Consider the following 15,184-nt stretch of genomic DNA (forward strand, 5'->3'; position numbering starts at 1 on the left):
CGACGACCCCGGCATCTTCAGCTCCAGGCGCGCTGCACCCGGCTGCTGTGGTACCCGCTCACGGACTGGAGAGATTTTCATCTTCCGTGCCTTTCCTCCGGATGATTCTATTGGCCGCCTAGCGGCCAATCAGGAGGGCTCCTGATTGGCCGCTAGGCGGCCAATGAAATTCTGAGGAGAGGCGCGGAAGATGAAACATCTCTGCGCCTCTCCAGTCCGTGAGCGGGTACCACAGCAGCCGGGAGCAGCGCGCCTGGGGCTGAAGATGCCGGGGTCGTCGCCGGGGACCAGATGAGTAGGATTTCCTTCCTCAGGTACCCCTGTGGACTACTTCGGATCCTGGACCCCGGATTATTCAGCCCAGGAGCCCCGGAAACCCGGACCAGCCCCGGAACCAAGACCAAGGCCCCGGAACCGGACTCTTCTGCCCCGGAGCCCGGACCAGCCCCGGAACCAGGACCAAGGCCCCGGAACCAGACTCTTCTGCCCTGGAGCCCCGGAGCCCGGACCCAGGATCCAGGGACCGACCTACGGGCTCAAGGTGGGTAAGTATCAGTATGTGTGGGCTGTGTATGTATTAAACTTTTATTTTTCAGGGTGTCAGTGTGTTTTATTTAACTATTTTTTGTACTGTAGAACTACAAGTGCCAGCAGGCCCTTTAATGCCCCGCATGCTGGGACTTGTGGTTCTTCAAGTCCCAGCATGCGGGGTAGGCTTGCTGGGACTCATAGTTCTACAGTAGAAAACAATAGTTTATATTCTTTTTTTTTACACTTTCCATCATCCCAATGCCCACCGCCCAGGGGCATCGGGGACAGCCCCGGACTTTCAGCATGGGCTGGTAAGTCCTGGAGGGGGGGGACCCCTTCATTGGGGGGGTCCCCACTTCCCCAGGACCCCTGCCCATGCTGACCAGCCAGGGGGTTAATGCTTTGGCCGTGGGAAGTGTCCCCCGGCTGTGGCATTACCCTGCTGGCTGGTTGGGTCTGGTGCTGGTTCTTAAAATACGGGGGACCCCTAGTCATTTTGTCCCCCTGTATTTTGGGAACCAGCGCCGGACCTTGAGCCTGGTGCTGGTTTAATATAATACAGGGAACCCGAACTTGATGTTTCCTTTGATTTTATGATACCAGCACTGGCTTTTTGAGCCCGGGGCTGGTTATGCTTAGGGGGGGGACCGCACGCGTTTTTTTTTTTGTTTTGTTTTTGTTTTGTACAACACAGCGCACTGTACTGAAAATGTGCCGATTTTCATGACTGAAAATCGCACATTTTCAGGACTAAAAAAGCGCCCGAAATCGCACCATATCGCACTTTTTTGTCGCAAATTTGCATCTCATTACATATGCGAATTCGCGGCAAAAAAATGCGATTTTTAAAGGTGCGATTTTTTTCTTACGAAAAAAATCGCACCCTATTACATTTCGCCCCTTGAGTCCTGTTGGAGAAAGTGCGCTATATAAATGAAACTTACTTACTTTGTATCCTCAGCTCTGATCCATTGTGCATGGGGGAATAAGCACGGGATTGGCGGTAATGGACATACATTTGGGCACTTCTCACTCGTTTTCTCCACCCAATGCATCATCAGAATCTGGTGAAAAGTGCACAAATCATATTTGTGTGTATCGGCACCTTAAGAATTACATTTCAATTCCATTTTCTCTAAATCTGATCTAGTCAATCCCAGCTAGGAAGAAAAAAATGCTAGCAAGCTAGAAGCATAAAGGCCCCCATACATTAGGCCGACTTGTCCTTAGGACAAGTCGGACTCAATTCTCCTGTGAGCCGCCCGGGGGCGCAGGGGGCGGGCGGTTAGGGTCAGGGGGTGGCGGTGCACTATCAGGGTGAGCAGTGGAGCGGGCAGCGGGTCCCTGAGTGCTAAGCTGGCGGCGCCGGGGAGTGCTGACCTGGCCGGGCGGTGATGATCATAGATATCAGCAGCGCTGCGGGACGGGACGCGCAATGGCGGGTATTAGATTTTAAAATACCTGTCAAATGACTGACCGTTCTCTGATTGGCTGGCTGAGAGCTCAGCCAATCAGAGAACGGCTAGCCATTTGACAGGAATTTTAAAATCTAATACCCGCCACGGTGCGTCCCGTCCCGACTCCCGCAGCGCTGCTGATATCTATGATCATCACCGCCCGGCCAGGTCAGCACTCCCCGGTGCCGCCAGCTTAGCACTCAGGGACCCGCTGCCCGCTCCACTGCTCCCCCGGTGTGTGCATGCATATGCCTGTCAGGTGGGCAGGCATATGCATACAGGGAGGTCGGACGTGATCGTATGTACTGACCGTCCGACCTCCCTGATCCGGTCCGATGCGCACAGGACCGCGCATCAGATCGGATCAGATATCACACACCTGCAATTTTGGGCCGATTTCACCCGATTATCGGCACAAAGTGCCGAAATCGGATGAAATCGGCCCAAAATCGCATAGTGTATGGGGGCCTTAAGTTCTGCCAGAACACAGGGACTAGAATTTGTTTTAGGGCAACCTTAATGTGATGTGTGCTCTTTACATTGTGCATCTATTAACTTACAGACAAATATCACACTGAACTTTTGACCTTTGGAAAAAAACCTTTTATTCGATGTCTGGCACATTCAATTCCAGACCAAACCCATTAGAATAGATTATATTCAGTAATTGCATGTAGACATATTTTATTTGCATGCACTAAAAGCAAGAAAAGGAATAAACAAATTGGATTTACTTGATAATTTCATTTATTTGAAGTACTTCATGGCAGCCCTGACTTACAGGTTGAAACTTCAGTTAACTGAGCCAACCTGCAGAAGTGTAGCCAAGGTTATAAACAAGACTATCGCAACAGGCAAACAAAATGACATGGAATGGTCAGGTAACAATCCAATATCACGGCAGCCTAATACATACCGTGTGTGTCAGACATGCATAAGTAGTAGTAGGGTCGATATGCACTAGGTCGACATTGATAAAAGGCTGACAATGAAGAAGGTAGACATGAGTTTTTCAACCTATTTTACATTTTGTCTGGACTTTTTCATGCTTTATGATCCACATGTAATCTGATTGGGTGCAGCAAGGCACCAGGCTCAAACCATGGAGAGGGAAGAAAGCAGTGTGAGGGTATACACTACACTAATTAGGGTTCCATGTGCTCAGGTGTCATTGACACCAAAAAACTTGAAACTTTTGTATACCATTTTATTGAAGAACTGTACAGTTATACAGAAAAATAAAGGAATATCCTCAAAAGGCTTGAAGCCATTTGTCATACAAAACAGTAAGTAAAATCACACAAGTATACAGACAAATGAGGACGAAAAACAAACAGTTGGTGGGCTTTTGTTTAAGGAGCCCATACACGCTCCGTTTTGCAGCTCCGTTATGTACTTTTAAAGTACACATCGTATCGGATTGCATGCCTTGAGCAAGAACTGCGATCCGATACGATGTGTAGCTAGTACAAAATGTATGCGCAGCACATACTTTTTGTACCGTACTGTGTGATGCGCGGAAACGCGCATTGCATAGTACAGAACGGGGCCGGACCACAACGGAGCATGTATGGGCTCCTTTAGGCATATACTAATACAAACATGTATTAATGTACATCACAGAGAAATACTCTTTAGAAAAATGAGGGGTAGTAATAATATAAAGATAATCAAAACGGAGGCACTCCCGTTCTAAGGGTTTCAAGGTTAAACCAAGAGGTTAATTGCATCGCTTGTCTAAGGGAATTTTTGATGGAAGAGGGTAATTATCTAACATGAGGCATCCAAATGGAAACAATTTTCTTCACCCTTATTTCCTGGGTAATTTTAGTGAGATGGATAAGGTGTTAGTGGAGATCCATTGGGATAGGACCGTTTTTATGTTGCCCTTTTGATAGATCAGTGGTGGCCAACCTGTGGCTCTTGAGCCTCATGCGGCTCTCCCCCTTGTAAAGTGCGGCTCCTGCTCCCACTGCTGCCCGCCGTCCACCATCTGTCCCAGTCCCCCCTGCTGCCAGTTTCCTGAATCCCTTCTCCTTCTGAGGGGAGGAGAGCACGCATCGCGCATCTCTCCTACCCCTTACTGTGCATCCTTGTGACTGGGCCGTCTGCCAATCAGAGCTCGTGGGCCAGCAGCCAATCAGGAGCTGGCCAGCGAGCTTAAATTGGTGGGCGGCCCAGTCACAGGGAAGTGAGGGGGGAAGGACTAGGAGTCACAGGAGGACTGCAGGGGGGACACCAGACTGTCCTCTCCCCGCCTGGCAGCAACGGTGAGTGCTGCTGCTGGGAAATTTGCACTGTGGGGGCATAGCAGTTTGTGGCACTGTGGGGGCATAGCAGTTTGTGGCACTGTGGGGGCATAGCAGTTTGTGGCACTGTGGGGGCATAGCAGTTTGTGGCACTGTGGGGGCATAGCAGTTTGTGGCACTGTGGGGGCATACCCGGCACCGTGTGGTGCATACCTGGCACCATGGGGGGCATATGTGTATCTGCCACTATTGGGGGCATATGTATTTATGGCACTGCACTATTGGAGGCATATTTGTATCACACCCACCCAAGGGGTCAAAATAGACCATGCCCCTTTTTGGCGCACACGCATGATGTCGGCTCTTTAGCTTGACTACCGATATTTTTGGGCTCTTTACCTCTGACCGGTTGGCCACCCCTGTGATAGATCAACCTTTTTCATGTTGACCTGGTCAGTGTTGGCCTACTGCATGTTGACATTTTCGTGTCGACCTATTAACTGTCAATCCTTTTATCCACACTGGTGTGGCAGACAGGGAGAGTAAGCATCAGAGGTGGGTGGCAGAATAAGAAGTAAAGAACTAAAAGACTTCATAATGACAAAATCCACAGACAAAACAAAGCATAAACACTTTTATAAAAGCTAACACTGTTAAAAGGCAATGTGTAGATGTTGCAGACAGCCTTATAAACCCACTATTCTCTAATACCAGTCCAGTAAGTCCAACCCTAACAATGAGTGATGTCTAGCATTTCATTACCAGTGAAATACTGTAGGAGGACTTCTCAAGGCAACCAAAATAAAGAGAATAAATGACCCTAGGTGCACTGGAATGCCTGAGTCTGCCTCTGATTCGGCCGATACTGCAGACACGTGATTCACAGGAACTTTCGAATATAAAGTCTCAGCTGTCACAAGGGGCGAGCAAAGGAACAAAATGCACTTGTTTTTTGTTTGTTTGGGGTTTTTAATTGCTTTATAATTATATAGACACTGCTGTTTACCTGACAATATGAATGATGCAAATTCATGGGTTTACGTAGGCATGGCAAAGAAATGATGTTGCAGTCTCAATTCAGGGTCATTAAAAAAGCCACAAGCAGATCATAGATTTAGATGAGCCCACGGTGGGCATTTCAACGTACATGGTCAACTGACTTCACCAGCAGCACAACCCTAAGTAATTAACCTTTAAAATCTTCATTGCTTTAAATGAAGTCACAATCTCCCCTCTTCTGATTCTTTTAACTCGGCCTCAAAATAGTGACTAAAAAGCAAATCATATTTTTGCAGTCAGGAATAAGTTTCATAATGACTTCTTTGAAGTTGTAGTGAGATCCTGGGAGACTAATTCAACTATCAAATTTTTCTTTATAATTCCAGACTAACAAACCTGTACATTTTACATATACCTTCCACCCCTCTCAATTAAAACTCTTATGGGCCCCATACATCAGCAATTAATTTTGACAATCCTGAGATCTGGAGATGATTCTTATTCAGATTTTTAAACATGCTTAATAATCTGGTATTATCTGCGGATCTTTTTTATATGTGTGGGCATTCCCAATTCGTCTTCTTCAGTTATTTACATTATGAACAGCTGAAATGACAATCGATTGGGCAATTTCCAGATATGAAGATGCAATCTTTAGATGGAAAAATCTGCCGATCACTGAAATAAATCTGTAATGTGTGGGCAAGTCAAAAAAGATTTTAGAATCCATATATCTCGCTAAAAAATCCCCGGATCTGGAAATCCATTAATTGTGTTTGCTGATGTATGGGGCCCATTACAGAACAGCTCCATGTTTAGTGGAGATTTAGTCTCCTAACTATGCAATTTATGTTCAGCAATCTGGGGTGTCCCCTTTCATGGAGCTCCTAATTTACCTGAATGTAAAGGTACATATAAACTAGATGATATTATAAACCATATGCACGATAATGACCAGTGAAAATGACATTTTCCTGTTTTTTGTTCAGTGTGTTTGCACTATATATCATTAGCTATTCATGCTTTTGGGAGTCACTGGGAAGGTTCTCTGCAATCGGTACATGCAACTCAATTTCTTTAATATCATTGACAACTAAGTGCATATTGTTCAGTGATAAATGACCAGTATTTAAATTACGCTTGAAACCCAAGAAGTTGGTAATTTATAGAACAACAACTGCATATTGCTGGTGGTTTGTGAAATCCCTCAGTGTGTATGCACAATATTGTTTATAAGGGACACTGGGAAGTTCAAGAGAAATAGTCAGTTGATATCGATCATGATGCATGTCGTCTAGTTTGTATCTAGATTAACATTCAGTACATGCAATTGTTACCAATTTTATTTGCTAGTGGTGAAACTTCAAAGTCTTATGGTCAACATTGATTCAAGGTAGACTTTACTCGGTACTTATGTAGTATCTGGGCTGCCGATTTTTTGATTGTATGCCTTAAGTTAAGGCATACAATCAGATGCGATGCGATGCGATATCGCATCGCATCGCATCCGATATCGGATGCGATGACCCGATTTTTCCATAGGAATCAATGTTAAAATGATTCCTATGGAAAAATGGGTCCTTTTCATACCCCTACTATCCAAGTGGGCATGGAGTTGGATATAAACCTGTGGCGAGCGTAGCGAGCCACCGAGCCCGAAGCGTGGCGAGCGAAGCGAGCCCCGCGAGGGGACGGTATTCGTCCCCTCGCGGGGCTCGCTTCGCTCGCCACGCTTCGGGCTCGGTGGCTCGCTACGCTCGCCACAGGTTTATATCCAACTCCATGCCCACTTGGATAGTAGGGGTATGAAAAGGACCCATTTTTCCCATTGAATTCCATGTTAAAATGGACTCAGTCCATTTTAACATTGATTCCTATGGAAAAATCGGGTCATCGCATCGCATCGAATCGCATGGTCGCATGCGATGCGATGCGATCTCCCGATCCGACCCGATTTAGAAATCGGCAGCCCAGATACTACATAAGTACCCTTTACTCTAATAATGTTATTTATATAGCACTTTTCTCCTAATAGAAATAATCAGACAGTGGCTCGCTGCTTCTGCTTATAGCGGGGCTGAGGTAATATTTAAAACACTTTGAAAGTGGAGTTGTCTTTCAACAACAGTACAGACATTTAAAATATATATCTTTTTGTTGCTATATTCAGCTTTCGATAAAACTGTATTTTTACTTACAGGTACTCACAGCCACTCCACGAGGAGATTGCGCTGCACAAGCATCTCAAACACAAGAATATTGTCCAATATATGGGTTCGTTCAGTGAAAATAAACTTATCAAGATTTTTATGGAGCAGGTTCCTGGAGGTAAGACAGATTTTTTTTCTGATTTTATTTGTACACCTTGACAAGTTGGAAATGAATTTCAGCTAGAGAACTTTACATACGTAAGATGTCTTGTTACCTTACTTATTGAACCACCCTCATATCTTATATTTACATGCACTATAACATGTTGTGGTTCCTTTATTAAATCATGCATAGTAGAATTTTAACAGAAAGCCACTTGTGTTGCTGACATTGTAAAAGTATTAAACTGTCAGATTATTGTACATAGATAAGGTACTATGAACAGGAGAAGCCAGGCAATGAAGCCTTTCGCTTGCAAAAATACTAGATAGTATCTTCTGAATTACACAAGTGAATGCTGATTATGCACCCCTTGAATTTCAGGTGTATATGCAAATGTACTTATAAGAGTGGTTTTCAGTTATTGTTTCCATTCATTCAGTGAATGCAAGTTCATTATGCTGGCGCAATCAAATGAGATTAAAGAAAAATAATAGAAATGCTAACCGTGATCATTTTCATTAGTTTGAAGAGATTTCAAAAACTGCTGAGAGCTGAAGTGTGTGGTAGCAATTACCAGAATGACTGAGAGAAAATGTTCTAGTGAAGAGCAGCACACATAAAGTATCAGTGTAAGATGAGACACAGGCAGGTAGTCATGAAGCAGTTAGTGGTTACTAAATTGTAGCTGTTATTATTAGACAGACAGTTGTTTGTGTGTGTGGTGATCTATAAATATATCTAACTATTAAGCCTGGGTGTGATAAGAGTAAACAAGTTCAATGTCCATATAAAGTTAGTCAGTAATGCCCCTTTCCCACTGCAGGTCTTAAATGGTAAATTGACGTTTTTTTCCCTTTTCTAAACGTTTAAGGCTGCAGTGGGAAAGCGCCAGAGTTGATTTACCGGTTAAAGATAACCGGTATTTCAACACGTTTAAAAAGCAGAGTCCTACACGTTTCAGAGACATTTTTTATGCAGTGAGAATGGCTCTGTATTTAAGACCCCACACTAGTCTTCCCCCTCCCCTGGTACCTGTCCTGCCCCCCCTCCCCTGGTACCTTGCAGCTGGTACCTTGCATCCGGGCGGCAGGGTAGGCAGCGGGCATTCCAGGGCTCCTAGTCGGATGGTCCCAGACTGATGCATGAAAGCATCACGCAGGAGGAGGCTGCAGCTGGTGCACAGACATCGGGGGCAGTGGGGATCCGGGCAGCGCGGTCCGTGCTTAGGAGGAGGAAGCGGAGGAAGGTCCATTAGGAGATTGTCATTTCATCGGCGGCGGTCCCTGCTGCGAATGGGAAATAGCTGAGCTGTTCATTAAAGATGTGCATATTTAATTAATGGTTCATTATATATGCGCATATGTAATTTTCAGGGCTGCTATTTCCCATTCGCGGCAGGGACCCCCGCCGATGAAATGACAATCTCCTAATGGACCTTCCTCCTCCTGAGCACGGATCCCCAGTGCCCCCGCTGTCTGTGCACCAGCTGCAGCCTCCTCCTGAATCATGCTCCTGCATCAGTGGGGGACTTAACGACTAGGAGCCCTGGCATGCCGCTGCCTACTGCACTTCCCCGCTGCCCGGATGGATTGCTGCCAGGTACCGGGGGGGGGGGGGGGGAGCAGGATACCAGATACCAGGGGAGGGGGGTACCAGGGTAGGGGGGGAAGCTGGGGTACCAGGGGGAGGGGTGGAGCAGGGGTACCAGGGGGGGGAGAGGGGGGGCAGGACAGGTACCAGGGGACCCGTAGTATACCATTTTTCTAGCTTTCAAAACGGGTTTAATGTGAATGGTACAAAAACGGTAATTATCCAGTAATATACCATTTACAACATGCAGTGGGAAAGGGGTTTCAGGCTAGACACGTTTTAAAGGGCCATTTAACAATACCGTGTCTTTACCCGTTTCTGCAGTGGGAAAGCAGCATTACTCAGAGGCACAAAGAGGATGCAGGTCTTTTACACTTATTGTGCCACATTAAATAGAGTGTATTTATTGAATTTGTACATACAAAAGCACTACTATAGGCCACATACTTGTTTCTGACTCGTGACTGTTTGACTCAGATCTATAACAGCACAACAAAAGATAATAACAGAAATCTTGGTTACACAAGTATAATGCAGATTAGGCGCAGAGCAGAACAACATTCTCCACAAGAGAATCGCGTAAAAAAATAGATTACAGAGATTTTTCACCCTACAAAGAAGAAACCTCTTCTTGTTGGGAGAAAGGGAGATGTAGGGAGAAAAGTCCCCAAATTGTGCACGCAGAGCATGATGCAGTTGAAAATAATGGAAATATAGTGACTCGGGAATGTGCAATTCCAGTTTAAGCGTGACCAACATTTTAATGATCGAATGTATACCCCACTGGGGTATATTCATTTGAGGTTGAAACTGTTTTCAACATTAATAGGTCAGAACGGGTTCTGACCAATTCAGTGCTAGCTGTTTTTATTGTTCCGACCTGCTGAAAACCAGGTGGAATGGCGGAATAGCCGAAAATCCACCTACTTTTGACGGAAGCACAGCCAAAACTGAAAGGTTTTTGCCATGTTTCCGGCAATCTCAATCCGACATGAAAAGATGTCAGATTGAGGCAGGGAGGGCGACGCCAAGTGAGCAGCAGCAGTTTATATGGTTCTGTCCGCTGCCTCCTGCGCCCTCTTGCCACCTCCGGTAGCCACCTGCTGCGCTCACCTGTGAGCAGCTCACCTGGCCCCGTTCTCGCTCCCGTTGCCTACCAGCGATCCTTGATGTCGCCAGGGAGGCAATGCCACGCCTTTTCATCTGCACCACCTCCCCCAATTTCCTCGGTTTCCCTCTTATACCCCTTTTAAATTACATTAAAATCCCAGATCTGACGCAGTATTTAGAACACTGTTTCTATCCTGGTCGGATCCGGGATTTTTCCCGTTTACACTATGATGCTGTACACGGGAGCGGCGCTTGGAGATTACATCATCTCCGAACGTCGGGACCACTGATTGCCATTCTGGGGTGTAAGCCCAGCACCAAGGAAAGCTGCTAGGCCCCAGCCTCCGTGAACTGCTAGCCCCCCTCCGCAAGTTGAATGGATGCCGCTCACAAGCATAAATTCACATCCTTCCTCTCTGGCTCTGCTTTTGTCTGCACAGTACAGCAGCGGAGGCTGTGCGCATCCTCCATTCTGACCACAGGACGCTGCAGTACCGAGGTTGGCCTCCCTCATTGCTCTAAATGGGAGCCGGGCCTGATGACCCGGCATACCTGTTTACACTGCCCTTCACCCGGTCCTCCCCATGTTCCACCCTGGTCAGGACCAGGGTAGGATTCGCGGGGGTTTTTCAGCTACCTCTTTTACACCACCGCTGACCCCGGTCCACGATGCAAAAACCCGTTTTTTTGCCTCGGTGTAAAAGGGGTATCATTTCTGCTCACTTATTTCAACTTATGTACATTTCTACTAAAATGATGAATTTTAGCATTGTAAATGTTTTAAATTAAATTTGGAACAAAGGTTTCATGCTTTCTGATTGTAATTTTGGGGGATTTTTACTCCAGTGGTACAACTTTACCCAAAAGTACACCTTCTCAGGGGACGTTTCAGTTGTTCTATTGTAACCTATCTGACAGGAGATCACAGGGGCGGTGTACTATTGATTTTTGTTTTTGTTTTGTGATCGCACTATTAATGTTGGTGTTAGCCACATAGAGCAGTTAAACCCAACTAAACTAATTGGAGTTACATGAAAAGTTTGAGCGGTCAAATAGGTAATTCTTCGCACATTTCAGATTGCCACCCCCCGAAAGTATGAGCTGAAATGCCGGGCCTAGTTGTGACTGACAAGGGCAGCAATTGAAACCTTTTTCTGCCTTGTAAATGATTGCCCCTTTAAAAAACATCCGAGTTCTGACTTCATCAAATCCCCCTATTTGTGTTTGCAGACTAGCTGCCCAATGATAATTGTGGGTGAAGTGAGTTATTTACTGTACGCTGCCATTCAAGCTTTATTTTTTCATTGATTAACTGGAAAAGTTGTTTCTTGATCCTGATTTAGCACTTAAGGTGCCCATACACTATCCGACTTCTCCCCTCCGAGAAGCCAAGTGAATTTGTGAAAATTGGCAAGCAAACCTTTTTATTCATCATAATGACCTTTAGGGGGAAATTTGCTAATGGAAATTTGTAAAAAAATAGGTGTATTTATATCCAGAAATAGACTTATTTTTGACATTTACTATGCCAAAAATACGGCAATTCTTATTGATAGCACATCAATACGAATAAAAATTGCCGTATTTTCGGGATAGTAAATGTCAAAAATAAGTGTATTTCTGTATACAAATACACCTATTATTTTTACAAATTTCCTTTAGTAAATGTCCCCCTTAATGTTCAGTAATATAGGAAATATAATATTTTTTACACATTTTTCATTTGAATTAATATAACAAGTGTGAGCGACGCTGGCATCTTAAGCAGAAATTTTGACCACCTCTCACAGATGTTGGCATTCAAAGGGTTAAATTATAGTTTTCCCATTTTAAAAGAGTATGTGACCCGCGCTATAATTATTTAAAGCAGCTCTTATAATAAGATAGATTGTGACAGGGGAAACAGAGAGCGCTGGTTTGGTGATAATAGAGCACCTAAAAATAAATATAAATGGTACTTATATGTTAGTTGGGCACCCACTATAGTTAGTACGCTCATACCCCCACTATCCATGTCGGCATGGAGTTGATTTCATATAGTGTGGCGGGCCACCGACCCCGAAGCATGGCGAGGGGATGCGCAAAACTAAGCAAATAGCTTAGTGGGCGTCCAACTAACATATAAGTACCATATGAATAAATAAAAAGAAGAGCAAGAAAAACTGGTTTAAAAATTCATATAAAAAAAAACAATGTTTACACTCCTCTTTGTGGAGATTTTTGGTGAGATGAGGTTTTGTATTACAGCACTTTCCCTAGTCTTAGCCTGCGGCTCAGAGGTAACTGCTCCATCCGGCCAGCGTGTTTTCTGCAGACGATGACACCAATGCAGTCTGGGAGCGGGCAGGGAGATTTTTGCGGCTGGGTCCAAGTGGCTGACTGAGATCAGCCACTCGGATCGCATGCAATTTATCCCATGTAAAAATTGGCACATCAAGTGTAAAATCATCGTGAGCTCTCCCAGGCAGTTTCTGGTGGAGCTCAGGGGAAATTAGGTCTGACTTGTCCTTTGGACAAGTCGGCCTCATGTATGGGGGCCTTTAGACACCAGGCCTTAAGCCACGTGGGTACGTGTTAACTAATTGAGGTTCATGTTGACAGGTGTCGATATTGACACCAAAAATGTTAACACTTGTTGACCTATTTCACGTGTCTTTCTTTTCCATTTTGACCTATTGCATGTCGACCTTTGTGTGTTGACTTATTGAATATTTATCTAAAAATCCACAACCATTTTGAGCTTGAACAACACTTCGGCAACAAGCCTTAGCGATATGGTGAAACTGTGTAACTGAGTAGTTCTTATGTATGGCCTCATGCTAGTTCTACTTTTGGTGGGGGAGAGCTAATATTCTGCCCTTTGTGGTTTCGGCCTAAGCTTGTAAACTGTTCTGTACATGAGAAGCTAAATATGTTGCAGTAATGATGGATGACACTTTGTTTTATTATAGGAAGCCTCTCTGCTCTTCTACGATCAAAATGGGGACCTTTGAAAGACAACGAACAAACCATTGGATTTTATACTAAACAGATCCTTGAAGGCTTGAAATATCTTCATGACAATCAGATAGTACATCGAGACATAAAGGTCTGTGGTGTGTGTGTAAATTGTGAAGAAAGGTGAAAGGCTGCTTGCAGTATATATGTGCAGGTTAGGCTTTAAAATGTGTTTCCTTAGCACCATTGTTGTAGAACCATTACTAGGGGCTTCACAGGTGACAATTGAAGTGTCCGTACCATTAAGTTTAAAGGATGCAGGTCTTTTACACTTATTGTTAGTGCCACATTAAATAGAGTGTATTTATTGAATTTGTACATACATAAGCACTACTATAGGCCACATACTTGCTTCTGACTCGTGACTGTTTGACTCAGATCTGTAACAGCACAACAAAAGATAATAACAGAAATCTTGGTTACACAAGTATAATGCAGATTAGGCGCAGAGCAGAACAACACGCTCCACAAGAGAATCGCATAAAAAAATAGATTACAGAGATTTTTCACCCTACAAAGAAGAAACCTCTTCTTGTTGGGAGAAAGGGAGATGTAGGGAGAAAAGTCCCCAAATTGTGCATGTAGAGCATGATGCAGTTGAAAATAATGGAAATATAGTGACTCGGGAATGTGCAATTCCAGTTTAAGAGTGACCAACATTTTAATGATCGAATATGGTACCCACTGGGGTATATTCAATTGAGGTCGAAACTGTTTTCAACATTAATAGGTCAGAACGGGTTCCGACCAGTTCAGTGTTAGCTGATTTTTTTGTTCCGACCTGCTAAAAACCAGGTGGAATGGCGGAATAGCCGCAAATCCACCTACTTTTGACGGAAGCACAGCCAAAACCGAAAGGTTTTTGCCATGTTTCCGGCAATCTCAATCCGACTTGAAAATATGTCAGATTGAGGCAGGGAGGGCGGCGCCAAGTGAGCAGCAGCAGTTTACATGGTTCTGTCCTCCTGTCCGCTGCCTCCTGCGCCCTCTTGCCACCTCTGGTAGCCACCTGCTGCGCTCACCTGTGAGCAGCTCACCTGGCCCCCTGTTCTCGCTCCCGTTGCCTACCAGCGATCCTGCAGCCTCACACCGATGTGTTCACCTGGTCCCCGCGCCGGCCGTGTGAGCATCAATCAGTGGCCAAATCCGACATCTGTATTTTGCTGCTGCATTGAATAATGGATGCCGGATTCATTCCGTCAAAATTAATTTCGGAATGGATCAGACATCCCTTGAATATACCCCTTCGAGTGCTAAGTGAATTGTCAAAATAGGTGTTAAATTGCTACACAAATTTTTTTATTCATCAAAATGACCTGTAATGTACCTTTTTTATGTAGGAAATATAATCTTTGTTTAACGCAACATTTTTTATTTAAATTTCTATAACAAATGTTAGAGGCACCGTCCTTTTTAAACAGTTATATTGCACCTATCTCACAAATGTTGGGACTTAAAGGGTTAAACATGGCCCAACATTACCCCATAATGCAGCCACAAAATAACTCCCTCAAAGCTGCCCAATTCAGGGACTATTCCAATGTAGGATTCAGTATTAAATCGCGGCGGTCGGGATCCCTGTGTTCAAAATCCCGACAAGGGGGGGTCATGGATCACCCACACACACACCCCCCCCTTGAGGGCTCGCTGCGCTCGCCACGCAGCGGGCCCGGTGCCTCGCTACGCTCGGCACACTAATTTATTCTCCCTCCGGGGGTGTCGTGGACACCCTCGGAGGGAGAAAGTGTCGGGATTCCGGCGTTGGGATTTTGAACGCCGGGATCCTGGCTGCCGGGATTTACACTACATCCCCAATGTAAGGTATTTGCTACAAAAAAACATTGAATAACCTGCTAAACCCCCACCAAGCTAGTTTATGATAGTGGGATATTTTCTAGTCTATTTAAACAACAGGAGAACCTGCAATGGGAACATTGA

At 44.9% G+C, this 15,184-nt stretch overlaps 1 protein-coding gene across 1 annotated transcript in view; it reads left to right on the plus strand.

Moving 5' to 3' along the window:
* Positions 1-15,184, plus strand: part of MAP3K5 (mitogen-activated protein kinase kinase kinase 5) — a 159,621-nt gene that overhangs the window by 106,254 nt on the left and 38,183 nt on the right. The window contains exons 16-17 of the mRNA XM_083176623.1: positions 7,437-7,564; positions 13,201-13,337. Coding sequence (XP_083032749.1) covers positions 7,437-7,564; positions 13,201-13,337 — 265 coding nt within the window. The remainder of the gene's footprint in view (positions 1-7,436; positions 7,565-13,200; positions 13,338-15,184) is intronic.

Source organism: Crinia signifera, chromosome 3, assembly GCF_055691185.1.
Source record: "Crinia signifera chromosome 3, ASM5569118v1, whole genome shotgun sequence".
Taxonomy (NCBI): Eukaryota; Metazoa; Chordata; class Amphibia; order Anura; family Myobatrachidae; genus Crinia; species Crinia signifera.